Here is a 23,113-nt window from a genome sequence, read left to right as displayed (position 1 = left end):
GGTGGAGAAGACATGGAAGCAACTGAAGTGTCCTATGATAGATGATTGGCTAAAGAAGCTGTGGTACATATATAAATGGGAAGATTCCTCAGCCATAAGAAGAGATGAAATACTGCCATTTGCGACAACATGGATGGAACTTGAGATAATCATGCTAAGCGAAACAAGCCAGACAGAAAAAGTTGAAAATCACATATCACTTATATGTAGGATATAAACCTAAAAGCAACAAATGAATAGGACAAAGAAACAGAGACTCATGGACATGGACAATGGACTAGTGGTCACCAGAGGGTAGGGAGTAGGGGAGGAGAAGAGAGGTAGACAGGATAAAGGGAGTCAAATATAGCGGGGTAGAAGGTAAGTGAAGTGGGTAAAGGGAATCAAATATGTGGTAGCTGAAGGAAACTGGACTTTGGGTTGTTATCACACAATAGAATATATAGATGCCAAATTATAATGTACACCTGAAAATTATATAATTGTATTAACCAATGTTACCCCAATAAACTTAATAAAAAAAAAAAAGGAAGACAAAGAACACCTGTTACTACTGATACAGAAAAATCCAACACAAATGAACATGTAGAAATATCTACAAAATAATCCAGCATTCACAGTTACTTTTTAAAAACCTTGAAAATTAAGAAGTAAAACAAAACAGGCAGCTATAAAGCAGAGAAAAACTTAATAATATTCTCAGCCTAGATTAGATATTATTAAGCAAGATTTTGCAGTTATTAAGGAACATCATAAATCAAAATTTTAATAGCTCAGAATAAAAATGTATAAACAACAGGAAGATATGAAATGGAAGTTGGCCAAACTGAAGAAAGAAATTAAAGGAAAAAAAAGTCTCGGAGATAAATAAATTTGCAGGTATTCAAGGAATAGATATGACCAAATATACAGTAAGGAAAATGGAGAATAAAGATAAAAGGGCCAAAGAAAATGAAACAAAGAAAATAGTAAAATAGATCAGAGAGAAAGTAACATAAAGAAGGTAAAGAAGATCTAAGATAAGCCTAATCGTGGTCTCTGAGAAAAAACAAACAAACAAAAAACAATGAAATGGCTGCTATTTCAAATGTTTTTTAAAATTAATTATTTTAAAAAATTAATTATAATTTTAAAAAAACATTCTTAAAATAAAGGAAATCCTGATTTTCATACTGAAAGTGCCCACATATGCCCAGAAAAACCTGACCTAGAATTCTCAACTGAGATATAGCCTGGTAAAATTATTACACATTAAAGGAATCCTCTGGCCTTCCAGACCAAAATGCTCAGTTTACTAGGAAAAGAAAATGAGGGTGGCCTCACACTTTTTAATAGTAACATATAAAACAAGGCATCAGTAGAGAAATATTTTAAAGAAATTCAAAGGAAAAAGGTATAAGCTGAGGATGTTATTGCCAGGGAGAGATGTAAAGCAGGGATTAGCAAACTTTACTGGTAAAGGACCAGAAAAGAAATAATTTAGGCTTTATGGGCCACATATGATCTCTGTCAAAATTCTTTTTTCCTCAATTCTTTTCAAATATAAAAAACATTAGTAGGTTGCAGGCTTCACAAAACAGTCCGTAGTCCTTAGTTTGGTCACCCTTACTCTAGATAAAGTTTTTAATGTGGAAGAAGTACTAGAATTTTTTTCTATTATAAGTTAAGTTTAATCCAAACAAAAGATGATTGAAATATCTTGTGAAAGAGAACTGGCAGTAAGTGTTGAGTATATTTAATTATAGATCTGAGACTAAAACAGAAGTGGAGGGGATAAGATGAGAAGCATAGGACGTAAATGTTATATTCTTTGACAAAGTAGAAATAACACAATTGAAAATACATGTGAGTAGAAAGGAGAGGAAAAGGTGATTTTGTTTATTGCCCTGAATGGAACAGGTAGGACAATCAAAAGCAGAAGCATTTTTTTTTTTAAAGGAGGACTCTGACTACTAGCATAAATGTATTAGTAAAAAGGTAAACGCTAGAATAAAAATACAACCTTTCTAAATACTAGGAAGTAGGAAAAGTGAAAATAAGCCACATAGTAGCATGTACTAACTATAACAAAATAAAACAACAAATCTGATGATATCAAATATATCAGTCCCATCAATAACGTAAATGGACATAACTAATATACTAAATGAAAAAGATTTTCAGACTGGCTCATAAAGCAAAACCGAACTCTAGGCTGTACATAAAAGACATACCTGAAACAAAGCAATTCAGAAAAGCTGGAAAAAATAAGAAAGAAAGATGGGGGAGTATAAGAAAAATGTAAACGAAAAGAAAGTAGAAAGTAATATTTAACAAGGGATAATTCACATCAAAAAAAGCATTAAATGAGTCCAAGAAGGTTATTTCATAACGCAAAAGTGATAATATTAATATTCACTTAAAAACTTTGTGCCAAATAACGTGTAGAAATCTAAATCAGAAACCATAGGTGATATAAGGATAAAAAGTAATGCACTAATAATAGGAGATTCTAAGGTACTATTTTCAGTCTAAGACATAGCAGGAGAATGTGGAAAAAAATAAGGATATGGAATACTTAAACAATGTATTCAGCAAGGTACACTATAAACATGGCTCAGAATAGAGGAAGATATTTGCAACATACATAAGCACCAAAGAACTATCATCTTTCAGAGTATGTCAAAAACTCTCACTAATCAGAAATCTATGGCAGACAACTCAATAGAAATACTTGAAAAGGTACTTCCAAAACAAAATTATCAAAGTGGAGTCTATAAAATATAAAATTGTCATCAACTTTATGGGTAATTTGAGAAATTAAAATTCAAACCAGTGAAATAGCATTAAGCATCCACCAGACTGACAAAAATTTGAAAACATGAAGTTAGTATTTTTTTTGTTAATATCCAGCAATACTAGAACAATTATTTGCGGACAGTAGCAAGCCTTTGCTCCAAAACGTATTAAATTAAAGATCTGCGGCGGCTCTGAGCTGCAATTTTCCTACCAGGGCGTGTAGGAGACTCCATTCAGCATTTCAATCCATGATACATCAAGCATCATTGGATCAGCCGGACATTAAAACACAAGTGGCAGCACTACCTGCAATACCTCTTAGATCACCTTGTGAGCCTTCTCTTGCTTTGGGCCCACTCAAAGTTGGCAGCCTTTTAGAATACTTAATTAAAAAACAAAAAAAAAAAAAGGATTGACACACCACATCCAAATGCAGTAAATCTCTCTCCAAATTCCAAAGAGGTCACAAAGTGACTCACCCTCAGTGGGAGCTGGAGCAAGATACAAAAGCCTGGCTTTCACTTTAAAGGGCATACCTCAACATGTCCCAGATCACAGAACTCCCAGAGATTTTGCTGAATTGGCAGCTTCCCGAATTTTCTAGAAGCTTATCTCCCATCCTCTAACCTCTAAGGTCAGAAAATTTAGACATTTTAATCTTCAGTTTCATTTGAATTTTAGTATAAATATTAGGTTTCAATACAACATTTAAATAATCATCTTAAAATCATACCTGACCACAATCTCTTCTACTGATATTAATTCTATCATCTTCATTATTCCAAAGAAACTGACTTAAAGGAAATGAAAGATTTGAAAGTCATATTAAAAAATGATTCCATAAATATTAGCTTTTCATATTTTATATATTTTATTTCATCTTCCATAAACATATAACATTAAAATTTTTAAAAGTGAGCCTGAGATCATTATCATATTATCTTTCAATCTCATTAACAATCAATGTAAACTACATTTAGTGTTAATAATAAAATCGTATTTCATTATATTATAGCTAAATTCGAATCATAGTCCAATGTCTTTTGTGAGGTAAAATAACTGGAAATTTTGTAAACATATTTGTTTGTAGTTCTTTTGTGAATAATTGATTATAAAATTCCTTATGTTAATTTAAAAAGGCTAATATATGCAGAACTGTTTAAGTACTATAATTTTAAATGAAATGATACCAATGTGAAATGAGAGAAAAATTAGTTCTAAGAAACACAAACGAAGATAAATTTTTCTGACATTAGGTTGCCCTTGATGACAAAATGATTGCAACAGAAATAAATTTAATCAATAAATTATCCTTAATTTTTTGGAGAACAATGCTATTATATAACAGTAAAGATCAGAATCATGGTAATTTTAATTTAAAATATCACTAATTTCATTCATATCTTTTTCTAGTTAGAAATCTTTATAACAGTATCCTGGATATCTTACTTTTCTTACAGTTTAGATTATGACCTGTGGAATGAATATTTATACTAATTACCTTTTTTTGTTGCTTAAATAATCATTATTTGAACCTTCCAATGTTCCTAGCAATTTAGAATTTCTGAATTGATATTTTCCAGCTTGGTTTCCTTTTGGAGTATCTTTTCTCCCAGCTGATGTTGATGTTTATCCATGGCAAATAGCAGTCAAGAAAATATTAAAATAAAATTTGTTTTTATATATACATACTATTATCTTATCCTATAGCTCAGAATATCCATGAACTTTATCATACATGATACAAAGAAACAATTTCCAAAATTAACTTACACACACACACACACACACACACACACACACACACACGCCCCTATTGCAAATTTGTTTCTATGTACAATGTGAATCTATAAGAGGTGGGTAAGTTGGATTTTACTCAGACTTAATTGTCTTCAACTTTTAGTTCAGCTTTTGCCCAAATAATCTTTTCAAGTAGTATTCTGAGGGACCTGGTGTAAATACAGGGTATATAATGTCATTTTTATTTCACATACATTTCTACTTATTACATCTCTCTTCATTTTAGCAGAATTTTTCCATATAGGAAAACAACACAACCTGTCTTTAAAACACTATTAACACTAATATTCTATATGATCTAATATCTACATGATCTATATGAATAAAAGACCCATGAACTTGACAGTGATAATGTAGATTTTTCCCTCCCTTGGAGAAATCAATTTTTTAATTTTAAAAAATTAATGAGTCATATTAATATCTGAAAAGTCATTTTACAAAAATTGCCACAATATTTTGCAACCTAAAGGCCATATTGGTTTAATTTAGTCTTGCTGCTACCATTTATTTCCCACTTGGAACTGGAATAATCATTTAAGGACAACAAACAGAAATTTTCTAAAAGATATATTCAATGCAAAATAAACAAACAAACAAAAATAGATATGCTAGTTGTTTAAAAGCCAATTGTAAAATACTACTCCCCCAAACCACCTCATAAAAAAATGCAAAACTCTGTTGATTCTGAGTTACATTTTGATAGATATATAGGACATGTATTTCTTATTCCTAGTAACAGTTTGAAGCATGATACACTGCACCTTTTAACAAAAAAAGGGAGTGATAACTGTGAAACTATGTTTTGAACTATGAGATGTTTACCTGGCAAAGAAGAGAGTGAAGAATTTAAGCAAAGAAAATGGCATTTGCAGGACACAGCGTTTTAATGTATATAGCATTTTTGGCAATAAAGAAAAGTTCAGTTTGACTCTAGCACAGTCAAACATCAAGAGTTTTAGTCAAACAACAAGTTCAAGTCACAGCAGGTGTGACCCAAGGTAAGTTATTTCTCTAACTTCAGTTTCCTTATCTCTAAAATGGCATAGTGCATATAAAGCACTCAGCACAGTACCCAATCCTTAGAAGTCTCTTCAAATTCTGATTTCCATTCCATTGCATTTATTTCAGCTCTTTATTACCTTGGTCTACTCTTCATATGGTCACCTAAGTTGTTTTCTGGAACTTAAATCTAATCATGCCACTCCTGCTAAAAACTCCAGATGGAATCCCATTGCCTACATAATTCCTTAGCTTTGTGAGCAAGGCTCTTGCAGTTCAAGTCCCTATCTACCTCACCAGTTAAACTTCATGGTACTTGTTCCTCCCTGCCTACCTCCAAACTATAATAATAATAGTACTACTATTAATAATAGCTAAAAATTATTGAACCAACTATCATATTAAGCAAATCCCGAAAGCTCCCGTTTATATCATGATCTATGTGACGGAAGCCTTCTGGAGTTAGGCACTGAACAAGTTGCACAGATAAACATTTGCAACCCTGGGTTTGAAGTTAGAGTATGAAAGGTTCTTTATGCCATCTTAAGGAACTTAGGCAATTAGTAGTAATCAGTAAGTCTTTCAAAAATTTTTAAGCAGGAAGATAAATAATCCAATGTATAACAAGAAGAATGATGCATTCTAGAGGATAAACTGGAGAAACTATTTTTAACAATATCTAAATTAAATTGTGGCTTTCCTTTTATACTGCCCATATTTGTAAGGCCAGATTTGCCTAGAATTTGCTAACAGACCTGACTGCTAAAATATACTATAATAACCTATTTGTCTTTCCCATTCCAGTTACAATCACCTTCCTGATTCTTGTTAAGAAGCTCTTTCAAAGTGTTTTCTAAAAAACTGGGATCTGTTCCAGGTTCTTCCTTTGACAAAGTGACACTAACTGGTCTGTGGATTATTCCATCAGCCTCAGCAACACCATTTTTAGTTTGCCGCTCATCTAAAGAAAATGTTGACGCTGAATAAAAATTTCCTAAATGATCCATTATAGGAAGCAAATATAATTCTGGTTGAGGAGCCTAAAATATATAGAAAAATTTAAATAATTAGTTTGTAATTAAAAAACAGTAAGTTAAAAAATTAGCATAAATTTAAAATGTCACATTACATACATATGGAGGAGCAAAGGATTTGAGTTTCAGTTCCGATTCTTGCTTTGCCTTCACCTAGAAAGAAAGAAATGAGAAAAAAATTGAAGCTTTTGTAATGTTTTTCAACCCCTTACTCTTTTTGCAGAAGGTACATATCTGCAACACAGAAATCAAATCTAAAAGCTGGTAACTAAGGCAAGATTCTAGAAAATGTAGAATATAATCATTTTCTATTTGTTGTACTAAACATAATAGAAATTCTATGTTATTTAATAATAATCAGTATGACTATCACTTGCATGAACTTGCTATGTGCCAGGTACAATTCTAATTGCTTTACACATATTATCTGAGCTAATTTTCACAATTCCATGTGATAGGTACACATATCTGTCATTCACAGACAAGACTAAAGTAAAGACAAGTTAAGTAACTTCCCAAGATTTTATAACTAAGAAGTTTCCAAGCTAGGATTTAAAACCAGGTACTCTGACTACAGAGTCCAACCTTGTACACTTTATTTCCTAAATATTCAATCTATAGAGTTCATTTGTTATTCATTCATTCAACAAATACTGACAGCATACTATGTGTCAGGCTGTGTTCTATATGGTGGGGAAACAACAGTAAACAGGCAAAAGTTCCTGCTCTCATGCAGCTTCCACTTTACTTGGGAGAGCAGATGTTAAAACAAACATGATTTAGGATAGGAATATGTGATTTATGAAAATAAAACAGAATGGTAGAATAGAGTAACTCTGAAAAAATTAAAAAGGTCAGAAATGGTCCTTTTAAAAGATAATACTTGAGGCTCATGAGACCTGAATCATGAAACGAAGAAGCTATATTCAGGCAAGTGTAAAGACCGTAAATCAAAAGTGAGTTTGCTGGTGAGAACAAAAGGACGATTTTCGTGTCTGAAGTAGAGAATCATAGAAAAAACTGTAGAAGAAGAAATCTGAGAAGCAGCCTATTCCTTAGGACCTGTTTATCTCTTGCCTAACTGCTGCAAAATTTCCCTGATTACAGTCTCTGCCTCTAGTCTCTTAAGGCTCTCATCATGACATTTTTTACTCAAAACCTCCAAGACTTTAGAAAAAAAAATCTAAACTCATTAATTTGGCACTCAAGATCTTCAACAAACTACTTTCACAACTTGTTCCCTTTCACACAATCAATGCTCCAGGAAGAAATGAACCACTTACTCTTGCTTAGCTGCCTGCTTTTCCACTCCTGTGCTTATTCTATTTTCTCTGCTCAGCTTTTCCCACCCAACATCTTTGCAAGTTCAAATATTTATCTTTCAAGATCCAAACTAATATTGCTTCTTCCTCAAAGTTCTCCATCTTCCCTCTTCTCTTGCTGGAAGTAATCTCTTTTTCTTCTGAATATACATAATAGGATATTTTAATTATGTATTTTATCTTCACTGCTACACTTTAAGGGCAGAATCCACATCCTTTTTTTCTCATTGTGTACATAAAAAACATCAATAAATAATTGTTGAACATAATAAAATATTAGAAGAATTTTAGAAGTTAACTTAAAATATCTTTAAGGTCCCTTCCAAACAAGTATTCTGTGATTGATATTTTGTAATTTTACATACCATCAAAAAAAACAAACGAACCAGAAAGTTATGAGAGTTCTTTCTTTTCTTTCCCATTTGAGGAAAACTAACCTAAAGATCAATATTCTGCCATACTAAATGGAACTCTAATGACAAAACCTTCAAATCTAGCTGCTGATTCCAAGAATTCCACATAGCAAATTCTTCTCTATAGTACTACTTTGGAGGGAAATTTTTTTTCTATTATCATTCACTATTTAATTTGTTCAATAAACATTTAAATGCCCCTTGTCAGACACTGGTTATAAATGCAATAGTGAATAAAATAAAGTCCCTGCTCACAAGGAGCTACAGTCTAATGGCAGAGTTAAATGTTAAATGAATAATCACATAAATATGTAATAATTATATAGTATGTTAACTAGAGTGGAATAGGAATATACTGCATTTTTAAAGAGTTTACATATGAAAAATATTGATTAAAGAAATAAACTTAATATAGATAGGAGAAACCAGAAATTTTGAGATCTGATGACTTACTGGATTGAGAATTTCTGCTAGGAAAACTCTCTACTTAGAAAATCCTGCCACTAAATCAGAGAAACTACAAATAGGAGTGTTCAATACATAATAGCTGATACAAAAAAATTTGTTGGAGTCATTTCATTTCACACCAAACAAGAATAGTTGTGACCCAACCAATGAGAAATTATTTTTCTTCAGAACAAAAGCACTTGTTTAAAAAACTTTTAAACACTGTCATTTAAATTTAAAAATATGTTACTTATATGATCACATTTTAAATTGTTTTCTTTTTCTTCCCAAGGAAATTTACACGCAAAAATACCCCCATTGTTTTAATGCCTGATAACATGCCAATAAACCCCATCTTTTCTTGATGATCTGTGCACTTAGTGATATTTCTATTTTGTTATGATTGAGATTACATATCTCATAGTGCGTTAAGGAGCTGAGTTGATAAGCATTTAAAAAAAACATAATTTGTTAAGATATGCTTTTCTTCCATCAAAAAAAAAAAAAACTTACCACAGCTAAATTATTTCCAATGCATTTCAGATATAAAAATTTTTCTGCAACAGCATCTTCACCAAGGAACTCACCAAGATGCTCCCTCAGGGCTTGCAAAGTAAGGTGAGGAGATACTCTGAAATATCATGACATTGCCTTATAATGTAAAGCAAAATGAATTTCAGCCATACTAAAGAATAGTAACCTTACTCAGCTATCTCAAACATAATTACTAATTTAATTTATCACGTATAGCTTAATATATTGTTTTTCTACATTGCTTGGTACTTTGTAGGCCTTCATAAGTATTTTAAAAATAAATGATTAAAAGTCTGCCTTTTAAAAATTATGTAAACGAACACCATTTATAAAAGTCCTTTTTGTACTGAAAAGGAAAATGCTTGTCTACTTATCCACCTCCAAATTTTATTATTAGAACAAAACTTTGCTATGGAATTTATATACTTTTAAACATATATTAAAGAATGATTTAGGCATAGATATTTATTTTGGAAATCAGACAGAATTAGCTAGTGCTTAAAAACTTCTTTGATGATTAAATGTTATCAGATTCCACATCTTTGCTTATTAGGGATACTTCATTCCTTAATATCTAAAGTTTAAAGCCATCATTTTTGCTATTTTTCTGAGTTCTTGTTTTTCTAGATCTTACAGGAAACATTATCAATGAATATTTACTGAGCATCTATTTTGTGTCAGGCATTGTTCTAATGGATGGGAATATAACAATCAACAGACAAAAATCTCTATCCTTATATACCTTAAAATCTAGTGGTAGGATAGAAAAATGAACAAACTAAGAAAAAAATATAATTCATAAGACACTGCTAAGTACTGTAGAGAAATAGAAAGCAGAGGAGAGAGAGTAGCTGGAATTTAAAATATAGTGATCAGAGAAGATCTAAACATAAAGTAATATTTGAGTAAAAACCTGAAAGAGATGAGGTAGCATATGTAAAGGCAGAAAGGAACAAGGACAAAAGGAACAAGCGCAAGGGTCCTGAGATAGGGCTATGTCTGATGTGTTCCAGAACAGAAAGGAGGCTAGTGTGTTTGAAGAAAGTGATGAGGAAGATTAGGAAGATTCAGCTACACACAAGAAAAATAACAACAGTCAGTTAGATCGCATAGTGTCATAGGTGTTTCTGTGACTGTGAGAATACATATGTACATACATATAAGTGTACATACACATATACATATATGCTGATTCTATTTTTAAACAGCTCAGTGAAAAAGTCATTGTGGATATACTGGGTTTAACCACTATTCATAGCTCTTCAATAGGTTTCTGATTTCAGATAATTTCTCTCAATTTTCTTCATGTATAACCATAGTAATGTATATTGTGCCCTGTTTTCTGGGTGGCAGTACTATGGCTAAGTGATGCCTGTTCCTACAGCACTTTTTGATTTAACTGTTATATAGCACTATTTATTGATAGTATTCATTAAGTTAGGAACTGGATCCATCACAAGGACAAGATATTTTTCACTTAACATTTTTAAATTTACAGAAGGCATTTTGCTCTGCAGAAAAAAAAAATTGTTTTTTTTTTCAGGCATGTTGTAACATGACCACAAAAATACTTGCCTTATAAATCCAGCTGAAATGAATTTGTTAACAATGTCTATTGAAATGGTATTTAACTTATAGTTCCACGATCCTTCAGGGACATAAAAAACATGAAGTTCCACCAACTGAATAAATTGAGAAGAACATCAGTTAAAATATTTTTAAAGTAGAGAAAACTCAATTGATGTTCTCTAAAATTTTAAGTTTAATAAACATAATTGAAATAAACATGTAATACATGCGTCCTTTTGAACAAACACAAAAAATAAAATGAAGAGCCGAAAATTCATTAAGTTGGCTACTTGGCACCTGAAGCAAATTTTCCCTTAGAAACAATGTCAGAGATGTGGTCCTAGATGACGCTAACATCTCTTGCATACTGTGTTTTTTCTGTGGCTTGTGGTATAAATACTAGACCACCAAGATCAGTTTTCTTATTACCAACCTTTTCCCCTTCCCTAATTTCTATCTACTCAGCTCCATCAAGGTGACTTTGTGGATTCCTTATCCTTTATGTACTGTCTCCCTAACACAGTTGTGAAGATTGCTAGTTCTCAGCACCAGCAAAAGTGTGAATACTGTGGTTTGGAGACTATTTTTGTTCCCAAGAATTCTAGGAAGAACCTATTCCTGACCAGTGATGGGGAAAGAAATGGTTGTTCTTAAATAAGGAATGTCTGTAAGCTTAGCTTGTCTGTGCTAATATATACTATCTTCTTTTCTACTAATGTTTTGTTATGACCTCAATTAGAATCCTTCTATTTAGAAGAATACTTAGATTACTACAATAGAAACAGAACAATTACAGAAATAGTCTTATAATCTAATTAAGCTTGATATTCGCTGCATATTAAAAGTCAAAGCATTTAAATGATTATACTCTACAATATTAAATATCTGAAATTTTGAATTAAATACGACCTACAATTAATATTAGTAATTTTTATAGCAGATAAAAATGGCTCTTGGACTGAATGTTTTGAGCTGGTTGTTTTCAGACCAAGTAAATTATTTCTATGCTTTTGATGACAGAAATATTAACTCAAATAGATAGTGAAGCATGCTATATGCTATATAGTATTTTGAACACCAGAGCATTTAAAGGATTATTCTCTAGCTATACTCTATTATTAAGAGCTAATATTATTTTATACTATCAATACTATATATTTAACAACTACACCATTAAATATTTGCAAAACCTTCAAAAGTCTGAAGTAAATATGACCTTACTCTTTATATAAATGTATTAATATTTTATAGGAGAAAAAAATATTTCTCGAAATAAGCATTTTACTCTATTTGTTTTTACAAGCCAAGTAAATTACTTCGATATTGTTATAGCAATTCATGAATTAAAATTCAAGTGTTTGTACAGATTTTAATACAAAGAAAATATAGTTAATAAAACATTTCTTGGCCTTTGAAACACTTCATGATGTAAATTAATTTATGGTAAATTTATATTTATTCATTCATTCATTTGACAAATATTTACTAAGTGCCTACTATGTGTCAGCACAGTTATAGACACTAGGGTTATGTGGTGAATAAAACAAAGATTCTTGCCTATACCATAGCTTACATTCTCATGAGGTATCAGGACAAGAAAAAGGGTGAGGCAAGTGAGGCACTCACCTCAGATACAAAATTTAAGAGGGCACCAAAAAATTCAGTAATTAATATAAATATTTTAATACAAAATTTTAAATAAAACATTTAAATTTTGCAACCAAGGTAAATGACTCATTTGCCTCAGACTAATCCTTACCCTGTGAGGGACATAGACAATAAACAATAAATATAAAACGCTGATAAGTTATAGAGTACATTAGAAAGTACTAAGTACTTGGGAGGAGAAAGAAGAATAAGTATAGCAGGATAAGGAAAACTGGGAAGATAAGAAATTAGGTTTCAGTTTTAAACAGAATAGTCTAGGTTGTTCTGATGGAAAAGGTGAGATCTGAGTAAAGTCTTGCATGTGAAGAAAGAATTAGCCAAGTGAAGATGTAGAGCAAAAGAGCTCCAGGAAGAGCTAAAGCAAAGGTCTCAAGGTGAGAGAGTGCTAGTATGATTGGAGTAGAGAGAGCAGGGGAGAGAGTAGTAGGAGATAAGAAAATAGGGGAGGATGAGAAACAAATTAAATAGGGCTGTCCAAGGCATTGTAAGGTCTTTATCTTACAAAATGGGAAGCCAAAACAGGATTTTAATAGAAGCATAACGACATGACTTTTATATTTTTATTGTATTAATATGAAGAAAAACCTAAACATACATGTAAATAAAAGGAATAATACTATGAATGTCCAAACCTACTATTTAGATTCAAAAATTAACATTGTGCTACATTTACTTTCTCTCTCTCTCTTTCTAAACCATTCAAAGTAAATCAGACATCCTGACGATATACTCCTACTTTTGCACCCATTTCCTAAAAATAAGGTTTTGTGGAACATAATCACAATACCATTTTCACATCTAAGAAAATTAACAATTACTTAATGTCAACTAAAATCCAGTCCATAGTCAAATTTCCTCAATTGTCTAGTTGTCCTCAGGAGAATTTTTTTGATCTAGAATTCAATCAAAGAGAACACACTGCCAAGTCTTAAAACACTTAATCTGGAAGAGTTTTCCAGAACTGCTTTTTTTCTCTTCATAGCACTGTCTTTTGAAAGAGATTGGGCCCGCTGTCCTATAAAATGTTCTGCATTCTGAATTGACCTTAGAAACTGCTTATGGTGTCATTTAACTTATTTCTCTAATCCCTCTATCTCCTGCAAACAGTTAACTGTATAGTCTTCGACTGACACAAGTTAATCATCTGGGTCAAGAATACTTTATAAATGGTGCCCTATATTTTATATTGCTTCACATCAGGACACACATAATGCTCTCTTTCCAAATCTTGCTATATTTAATAGCTACTAAAGGGATAACAGAACAGGCTATAAGGGACAAAAAAATGGAACCTGTTATGAAGCTATTTGAATAATTGAAGTGTGAGATGATGGTGGCTCAGACCAATATGCTAGCAGTAGAGGTGATGAGAAGTGATCAAATTTTGTATATAATTTGAAGTTAGAAGTCAATCTATTAGAAGTGAAGTTAGACGAAAGTCAAGTATGACTTCAAGGTGTTTGGTCTCAGATACTGAAAGGATGGATTAGCCATCCTGAGATGGGGGAAGGTTATGGGTAGCAGAGGCTTTGGGAGTGGGGAAAAGATCCATAGGTCAGTTTCATACATGTTAAGTTTGAGCTGTCTGTTGGCCATCCAGATGGACATGTAAGTAGGCAGTTGAAAATATGAATCTGGAATTTGGGAAAGAAGATTGAGATGGAGATATAAATTTGGGAATCCTCAGCATAAAGTTGGGATTTAAAGCTATTAGATTGGATGAGATCACCAAGGAATGAGTGCAGATAAAGAAGAGAATGAAGAGCCAACCTCTGAAATTCTCCTATATTAGGAGATGAGGAAGAAGACATAGCAAAGAAGATCAAGAATGAATAACAAGAAAAGTAGGAGGAAAACCAAGATAATGTGTAAGCTAAAAGCCAAGTAAAAGAATTTTGTCAAGGGAGAAAGAATGATCAACAGTGTCAACTGTTGTGCACAGAATAGATCAAGTTTGTATGCGGAAGAATTTAGCAATAGATTTAGTACTTAGAGATGAATTTAACAACAGGTTTTGGTGAAGTAGTGGAATAAAAGCTTGATTAGAGTTAGTTTAAAGAGAAAATGGGGAGATGGTATGAAACAGTTGTCTAGAACGATGGAAGAGTAAATGAGTGGAAGACAGTCTGATTGCCTACCAGCAAAAGACTCCACTTGAGATTCATGGTCACGAAATTAAAGTGAGAATAGTCTTTATGCTGATATATTTTTCTCCGGTCATGTTCTGCTGTAGGTATAGATGTAAAATAGGGGAAGAATTGGATTAACCAGGGTTTTTGTTTTGCCAAAGAGTACAATGAATCGAGAGAGAGGCAATGAATCGAGAGAAAGCATGTGTAAAAGAGTGATCAAGACTGCCCTATGGTGTTTAAGCCAGCTATGGAGGGCATCATGAAGTGAAGTATGAAAAAAAAGTGATAGGATCAATGCATTGGATGTCCCAGTACAATCAGGGTACTGAGTGGAAGTGAACTAGGGATACAAGAACAATGATCAGACAATGGAATACATGAAGTTGGATTTAAAGTGAAGTTAATAGCTAATACTTTATATAATTCATATTTTTGCTTTATCAAAACTTTTCAAAATCAATGTAGGTTTTTCTTGTATCGTAGTATAGAGATATTTTCTTACCTTTGATGAGGAAGGTTGACTTGAATTGAGGGACATATTCACCAATGTCTCTGAATAGGGTAATTATCAGTTGGAATTTTATGGGTTCTTTTTTTAATCTATCTTCATTTAAGTAGTATAAAGGTTATGACAGATTTTTGACTTGTTTAAGAGAGAATTCCACTCATTTTTGGTCTCTGATTCATTCAAAAGATGAAAAAAACATAAAAGCCTTTAAAAGACTCAAAATTACAACTTAGTATACAATCTTTTTATAATAATTTAAATAGACATATTAGTAAATAGGGATGGTAGAAGCAATGAAATGAACATACATCCTATGCAACTAAGTAAAGTAAATTATATTATAACATACTTCTGACCAGGATATATTTTGAATAATTCATTTTCTCTTGATCAAAAATTAAGATAAATATACATAGTATTTTACATAGAGTAGAAATATACTTTTAGAATTGAGAAGACTAAATTTATACAAATGGCTGTAGAATGATTATAAAATGTTTTACCATGTACATTTCTTCCTAGGCTTAGATATATCAATAATAAATGAGAACGATCATTCCAGATGACAATGACAATCTTTAAATATATCAGGCTGCATTTGTGTATTATTTCCTCTGTTTTTTTTTTTTTATCAGAGAATTTATAACAGTTTACAAGAATACACAATAAAACTTAAGGTGTATATATATAATAAAAATTGAAAGATAATGTAGCTGAATTATTACTCTAAAAAGGAATTATTAAAGTTGGACAATCTTTAAGGATACACTGTCATACCAACAGCAGAGCAGAAGCTTTCTCATGATGTCAAAGCATTGCTCCACTTTCATTTATATTAAAATATGCTTTAAATCAAACAAAACTTAAAATTCCCATCATCTGGTACTTATTACAGTACTGTGAAGTCTTCCTACCAGAGACCACTAATTTTTCTAATAGTAACTTGAGTAAGTCTTTGGTATCTAAACCAAAAGAAGCTTCATTTAATCTCTTTAGGCATGCTCAGAATTTGTAGTTGATCCTAACCAAATCACATTTCACTAACTCCTAACATATAATCTTTGGTATTTTCAATTTTCTTACCTATTATTACTTAATGAACAAAGTAATGGCAATTCAAACAAAAGAAGATTGATAGCTTGATAGCCAAAGATAAAGAGACTATAGAGTTCTAATCTCTCATTTACTGCATAATTTTGCTTCAAGGCTACATCAGGCCTGAGGAGTACAGAAATAGATTATCATAGTCTACCATGGGTTTGGGAGTGGTAACTGTTGGTAGATGTATCACCTATCTGCCTTCTCTGACCTACTCTCTACTTATAAGGAGAATTAGTTATCACACTTTCACTGCATTTTTCCAAAATGATTTTCGGAGTCAGTAGTAGAGCTGAACGTCAAGGTTAAGAATTTCTGATACTCTGTTCAGTGCCTAGAAATAAGAATTCTGGTGATTTTTATATCCTGTCTGATTTGATAATAGGGCACATCAAGAGATGGTCATTAGAAAATCCTAAATTTCCTTATAGTTCCATGCCCAATTATGAGAACTAATTATTACTCCAATATATGAGCAGCTCCATGGAAAAAATATATTACCTACATATAATGGGATAAAAATCAGGAGATCTAAGTTCTAGTCTTGTCTCTGCCACAAATTAGCTGTATAATGGTGGGCAAGTCACCCATCTTCTCCAAACCTTGTCCGCTTATTGACTACAAAAACAGAGTAATATAAACTCACTTTTTGAGAAAGAAGTCATAATTAATTGTGAGTCTCTCCTTAAAAATATATTCAGCTTTTAAGCTACAAAGCAAGGCACTTGAAACTTAAAAGTATAAAAAACTTAAAAGTACTGTAAGTTCTTTAGTTCACTAAGTCTATATTCAGTATTTGAATATCAAACTTACAGTATTAATCAAATAAGGTGAAGATCCCAGGTAAATTTAAATTGACTATGCTCTACTGACAAAATAAAAAAATGAGATTTCTTGGTTGTGTTTTCTTGTCATTCATTGTTATAAGGATTCTCTTGGTGACAAGTTGTTTGTACAGAAGGGCCTGTCTTTATCTGAAGTGTCAATTCTACATCTGCAAAGTTGGTAAGGTCTTTGTTTTAAAACACTGTGGAAGGTCAAAGAACATGGCTTGTTTAGGAGATACTGACAGTTCATAAACTGTATTTATTGCTAATTTCTTCAGATGCAACTGAATTTAAAATGAACTGGTTCCCCATCCACCTTCTTTCCTATTCTAAATTGAATCCTCTATTAGATGTACACTACAAAAACTAAGATGATATCTTGAGACAGCAATCCAAACTCTGTGGTCAGTCTCTGAAGAAATTTAAAAAATCAACAAAACCTATTCTGACAAAATGCCTATAATAATACAGGCCTATAATAATACAGGCCTTGCTTATTCCTCAACCCTCTTTCTCATAGAAGAGTAAACTATATATTTCCTAAAATATCTTTTGGCACTACTATTTTACAGTTCTTACCTTAGAGTTTAGGGGCATATTCTACAACTACTGTGAAATAAAAGATTCTTTGACTAAAGATATTTATGTTCAATCCACCAAATCTGTAATATGTGAATAAGATTAGTCAACAAGGCATCAAAGGTGAAATAATTGAAAATACTTTTGGGGAACACAGAGAACTGACATTTATTGAGATACCTGGCATATTTCTTACATATACAGTTTCATTTCACTCTTAAAAACAACTCCGGGAAGTAAGTTTTATTATTTCATTTTGAAATGAGGAAACAGGCTCAGCAAAGTTTCTGTGGCTTGCCGAGGGATACCAAGGGCAGAGGGGACCAGAATTCAAACCCTTATTTATAACCCTAGTCATTACTTTCAGTGTATTAAGTAAAATACTAAAGTACGCTGTACATTTTTGTTAACTAATATAATACTTAAGTAAATAAAATAGGGTTTGTTGACATAGAGCAAATTATATATGGAATTTTTCACTATACAAAAAAATGAAATGCATTACTGATAAAATTATTCATAATTATAGAAAATATTAGTATATTCGTTGGACTATCTCAACAGAATAGGAAACATAACGTATACGTTTCCATGGGTGAAACGTGCACTGACTGAGCCTAATTTGCTTGGCTAGATCCTACTGTCTCTCTCCAGAAAACCCTTTTGAAGATCAATTTCAAGAAGCAGGAAATAAGTTACAAGTGAAATATAAAACAATAAACTTTATCGAAACACAAAAAGACGTTTTACTTTTTAAAGTAAAGCGTTAATCTTCCAAATTAAATGGATGAAACAGGTGTAATCTTCAGCTACTACTTTAGCTTCCTCACAATCTCGAAAAACTAAGAGGTAAGAGGGGACAGAAGCCAAACCTTGAGAAGATCATCTTTTCTCTAGGGAACCAGCGCCCCTGCTCCCCGCCACCCGGCTCTCCTAGGTCGGTTACAGTGACCTCCGCGCCCTCTTTCGGCCTCGGGGGTCTGACGGTAGGGAAGCGGGCTGAGGATGGGCGGCACGTTGGACAAACTTGGGTCACTTAGAGACACATCTCTATGGGGATAAGGTGCCACTGACACACGCCTGAACCTCTGCCGCCAACTCCGTTTGGAAAACTGGAACCTCCGTGTCATCCCGCCAACAGGCCTTTTATAAACGCCCTCCAACGTCTGACTTTTCCTGATCGGTGCTCTTCAGAGTCCGAGTCTTGGCGGCCGATGACAAGGTCTTCTCTTACCTCTCCCAAATCCGCCTCTCCGCAGAGGGAGGGAGGTAGGAGAGGCTGAGCCTCAGGTCGCGCTCACTTCCCGCAGCTGCCGCGCCCACCGTCTGCTCCGCCCCTTCTCGCTCCTTCCTCCGCCTCCCTCCGGCTCGTGGTCCGCCCCCGCGGGGAGCTAAACTGCTGGCGGCGGAGGGCACGCATGCGCGCCGAGGGCGGAGCCGCTGGGCGAAGAACCGGAAACTTAGAGACAAAGTTCCGAGCCCCGCCCCTCCCTGCGCTGCCCCGCCGTCTGGCCCCGCGGACCGACGACCCAGCCACCCACCACCGACACATCGGCCCGGCTCCCGCGTACGCCATGTCTGGTTCTTCCAGCGTCACCGCTATGAAGAAGGTGGTGCAGCAGCTCCGGCTAGAGGCTGGGCTCAACCGCGTGAAGGTGAGCGGGGGCGGGCGGCCGCGGGGAAGGGGAAGACCGAGGCAGAGGCGGCGGCGGCGGCGGCGGCGGCGGCGGATGGGATCCAGCCCGGAGCTGGTTGGGGCGGGCGCGACGCGATTCTCCTGGGGACGACGCGCGCCCAGCTTTAGAGACGAAGCGGCGCGGGTGGGCGCTGTGGTTTGCGGGGCCAGTTAGTGCGCCCTTCCGCCCCAGAACTTTCCAAAGCGGGCTGGCGCCTGCACTGAACAGCGGCTTTCCGCATTCCGGCTCTTCCTCCCACTTTCCCTCCCTCCGCAGTGACTCCATGGCTGGCCTGGCCAACAACAGCTGCTCCTCCGCGAGCCGTCTGCACCCTTCCCGTCCCTCTCTACCAGCCTCCACCATTTCTCATCCCTGGACGAAGGTTTTATCCGACTTTCGATTCAGAACTAACGTATTTTTTTTCTATGTCAACTTTCCAGACCTACTTCTTTTAGTAGTAGATTTTTATCTCCAGCTCCTTTCATCCACCGAGCACGTACTTGAGAACGAATTCTTGCATAACTTAAACTATAGGTTAAAGAAGCATGTTTGTTCTTGAAACGTCCCCGGTGTTGAAGGAGTACAGTCTCGTACAAAGCTTGCATTTCATACCGATTTGGCAGTTGCTGAGATCAGACCTTGGGGTTATCTCCTGATCCGCATACCTGAGAAAGTGATTAGATTAGGGTGGACCAGCCTTATTTATTTTGGCGTCTGGTTGACATTGACATTTTCTTGGGTTATTTACTTTGGGGAAAAAGCCTTTCGAGTGTGTTGATATAACAACCTGACATTCTAGTGCTGTTCAGTATCTAAGTGAATTGGCTTCTTTCGGGGGCAGGTCAGCTCGCGTGTTAAACATTCGTAATTAGAAGAAACAGAGGAGAATAAATATCAGGTACTCTGTTTAAAGAAGCAGCCAGTTTGTGAGATGATTTGATTCTGTACTCATCAGGGTAGTCTTTACTTCTCCCTGAAATGTTTTGTGGAGTAAGATGGTCTCTCATTTACCTACTTCCTTAAAAAGAAATGTCAGGCACCTAACTTAGTTGTCTTCACCTCAGGAGAGAAGGGAAATTCTCGTCATTCTTGATGTGGGATTCCCCTCCTTTCCTGTCCTTTAAGACGTCTTGTAGACTTCATTGCTGTTTGGAATCCATTTCTCTAATCTCCAGATTCTTAACCTCATTCCAGTAGTTTATGGTTCGTCTTGGCTAGATTTAACGATGAAATTTGAAATCATATATTGCTTTACCAACCATTACATTATCATTCAAGTGTGCCTTTATCGTAGATTGGAGTGGCCCAGGAAAGAAAAAAAATGCTCGTTGAATGCAATAAGTGTTAGGTAGGGTTACTTGGCCCTACTCTCCAAAGAAAATGAGATACAGTCTCAGACTAAAGTACTTTGAGGGCTTTATTATGAAAATCATAGCCCCTCCAATAACTATGCAACATGACATCTGCTTCCTATACTTAATTCTTTAGGAGACTTCTGGTCGAGATTATTAAAGCCACCATTAGTGATTCAGATTTAAGAGTGTTTAATGTGACGTTTAGGCTGTAGCTAGGAGTGTGGGGGTGGGGATCTCACCTTGCAACCTTAAATCAGCTTTTCTTTAGATGAGTTGCAAAATGTGGTTAATTCAATTTCTTTCTGTGCATCTATTTTATCCATGACTGCTTTTTTAGGGGAGATATTTTTAAACTAGCTCACATTTACTGTTTATATTTGAGTACAACTGATAGAAATTATCAGATGCTTTACAAATTCTCCCACATGTAGGGTGACCATACACCTATTGCCAACCAGGACACTTTTGAGAGTAAATGAGGGCACCAATAATTATGCCAGGATTGTAGGGGTTTCAGCCTCCTGGATGATGATTATTACACTGCCTTATAGATTGGCATCTTATTTAGTTTGAGCCTTGGGCTATTTTCCCCACTGCTCAGAATTCTCATTGATAGGTTTCTCACGGAAGGTTACTTGGCTGGATTTCGTATCATTGAAATGTTTAAATGTCACCTCAGAGACACCTTCCCAGAGGTCACAGTCTAAGAAGTCACTCTTTTTTCTGCAGAGGACCTTGTCTCTTTTCCTCTGAATTGTCAGCTCTGTAACAGCAGAGACCTGGGCTGCTGTTAGTATTCTCAGTGTCTAGAAGTATATTTGGCACATAGTGGTGATTGAGCAGTTTGTGAAAGGGAGTTAAATTGGAGCTTACTTACACTTAAGGCAGAAAATTAACAGATACTGTATTCTTAGTGTTGGTTAATGTGAACAGAATCAAGTTATAAGATTGTGAAACATGAACCCCTCATTCCCTTACTTTAGCTCTATGCCTTTTGGGGGAGGAGGGAGCAGGGTGATCATTTGTCATAGTACTTGGTACCAGGTATTTTAAAACTACTTTTTTACACAGTTGCTAAATAAACCTGTGGAAATCATTACCCTGGACTGTTGTATAAGCCAAACATACATATAGATTGAGAGCAGAGTCTAGATTCATCTCAGGTTGATGGAGCCTTTTATCAGTTAATGTCAGGTACAGTGGTAAACTGCAGGATTTCTTGATATAGAGAGCATCTCTGGTGCTCTTAACCCCCTTTCAAAGGCCAGGTACCCCAGCTGGACTGGACAGTTGTTCTCACCCACCTTGGGGGTAGTTAAAACTGAGAATAAATAATTATTTTCCCCATCTTCCTAAAACCTCAATTCAAGATTTAAGATATTTTATTCATTTGGGGCATCTTTTAGTCATTCATGTTCTACATCTGAACCATTCACTTCGTTGTTTTTGTGTCCTGCATCACCTTACCCAGGATATACACAAATAAATATTTAAATAATACAGGATATAAACAAAATATAAAGCCATAGAAGTTCCTTAAGTCCTGTTGGAATGGTATTGCATACACATATAAAAATTATTAAATCGCATTTAAGGCACATATAATTTCTTAAAGGCAGGCTGCTTAGTGAAGTCGTTTTAAGTTATTGAAATTTGCGGTAAGCCTTTCTGATGCTGTCTAATTTTGTAATACTAAATAGCTGATGATGGTACATAATACCAAAAAAATGAACTGAATGGTTCAGATTTAGAATGTTCATTAACAGCATTTTCCCAGTAAATACTGCTTTCAAGATAAAGTAATAGTTTGCTACAATTTTAACACTTTTTGCTTAACCTCTAATATTGCGTGTACTACAAGATGTTGTACACAAGATTTAGTACAAGATATTGAGTACCCTCAAGGTTGCACTTGAACAGCCTGTTAATAAACTGGCAGGATGTGCTGTGCTTTGCAGATAAAACGAAACTGTACTGTTTGTAATGAATCATTTGATGCTTCTAATAAGCAAAATAATTCTTATTTACATGTAGTGTTTCAAGTGTGAGAACTCAGAATATGACTGTTGACCTTCAATTAGTATGTATCTTTTAAGAGGTGTTTGTTGCAGGTATTTTGAAAGATTTGAGAAAACTTAAAATATTCTCACAACCTCCCACTCCCCCCTACCCTTTGTTATTTACAGGTTTCCCAGGCTGCTGCAGATTTGAAACAATTCTGTCTGCAGAATGCTCAACATGACCCCCTGCTGACTGGAGTCTCTTCAAGTACAAATCCCTTCAGACCCCAAAAAGTCTGTTCCTTTTTGTAGTGAAACTAATCTTTGGAGGTAAGTTTCCTTATATTAAAATAACAAAACCCCACACAGCAGGA

General features: G+C 34.5%; 2 protein-coding genes across 2 annotated transcripts in view; one reads left to right on the top strand and one right to left on the bottom strand.

Annotated features, from left to right (window-relative positions):
- SPATA1 (spermatogenesis associated 1) overlaps positions 1-15,558 on the bottom strand; it is a 30,680-nt gene extending 15,122 nt beyond the window's left edge. The window contains 7 exon segments of the mRNA XM_015595074.2: positions 3,512-3,572; positions 4,280-4,394; positions 6,392-6,617; positions 6,711-6,764; positions 9,307-9,424; positions 10,903-11,009; positions 15,199-15,558. Coding sequence (XP_015450560.1) covers positions 3,512-3,572; positions 4,280-4,394; positions 6,392-6,617; positions 6,711-6,764; positions 9,307-9,424; positions 10,903-11,009; positions 15,199-15,234 — 717 coding nt within the window. The 5' untranslated portion in view covers positions 15,235-15,558.
- A 3,616-nt stretch (positions 15,559-19,174) lies between these two features.
- Positions 19,175-23,113, top strand: part of GNG5 (G protein subunit gamma 5) — a 6,521-nt gene continuing 2,582 nt past the window's right edge. Inside the window, exons 1-2 of the mRNA XM_006919361.3 lie at positions 19,175-19,363; positions 22,926-23,069. Coding sequence (XP_006919423.1) covers positions 19,283-19,363; positions 22,926-23,051 — 207 coding nt within the window. The 5' untranslated portion in view covers positions 19,175-19,282 and the 3' untranslated portion in view covers positions 23,052-23,069. The remainder of the gene's footprint in view (positions 19,364-22,925; positions 23,070-23,113) is intronic.

Source organism: Pteropus alecto, unplaced genomic scaffold (assembly GCF_000325575.1).
Source record: "Pteropus alecto unplaced genomic scaffold, ASM32557v1 scaffold25, whole genome shotgun sequence".
In the NCBI taxonomy this organism is placed as follows: domain Eukaryota; kingdom Metazoa; phylum Chordata; class Mammalia; order Chiroptera; family Pteropodidae; genus Pteropus; species Pteropus alecto.
Note: the sequence above shows the minus strand (reverse complement) of the source record. Positions and strands in the feature narration are given on the sequence as shown.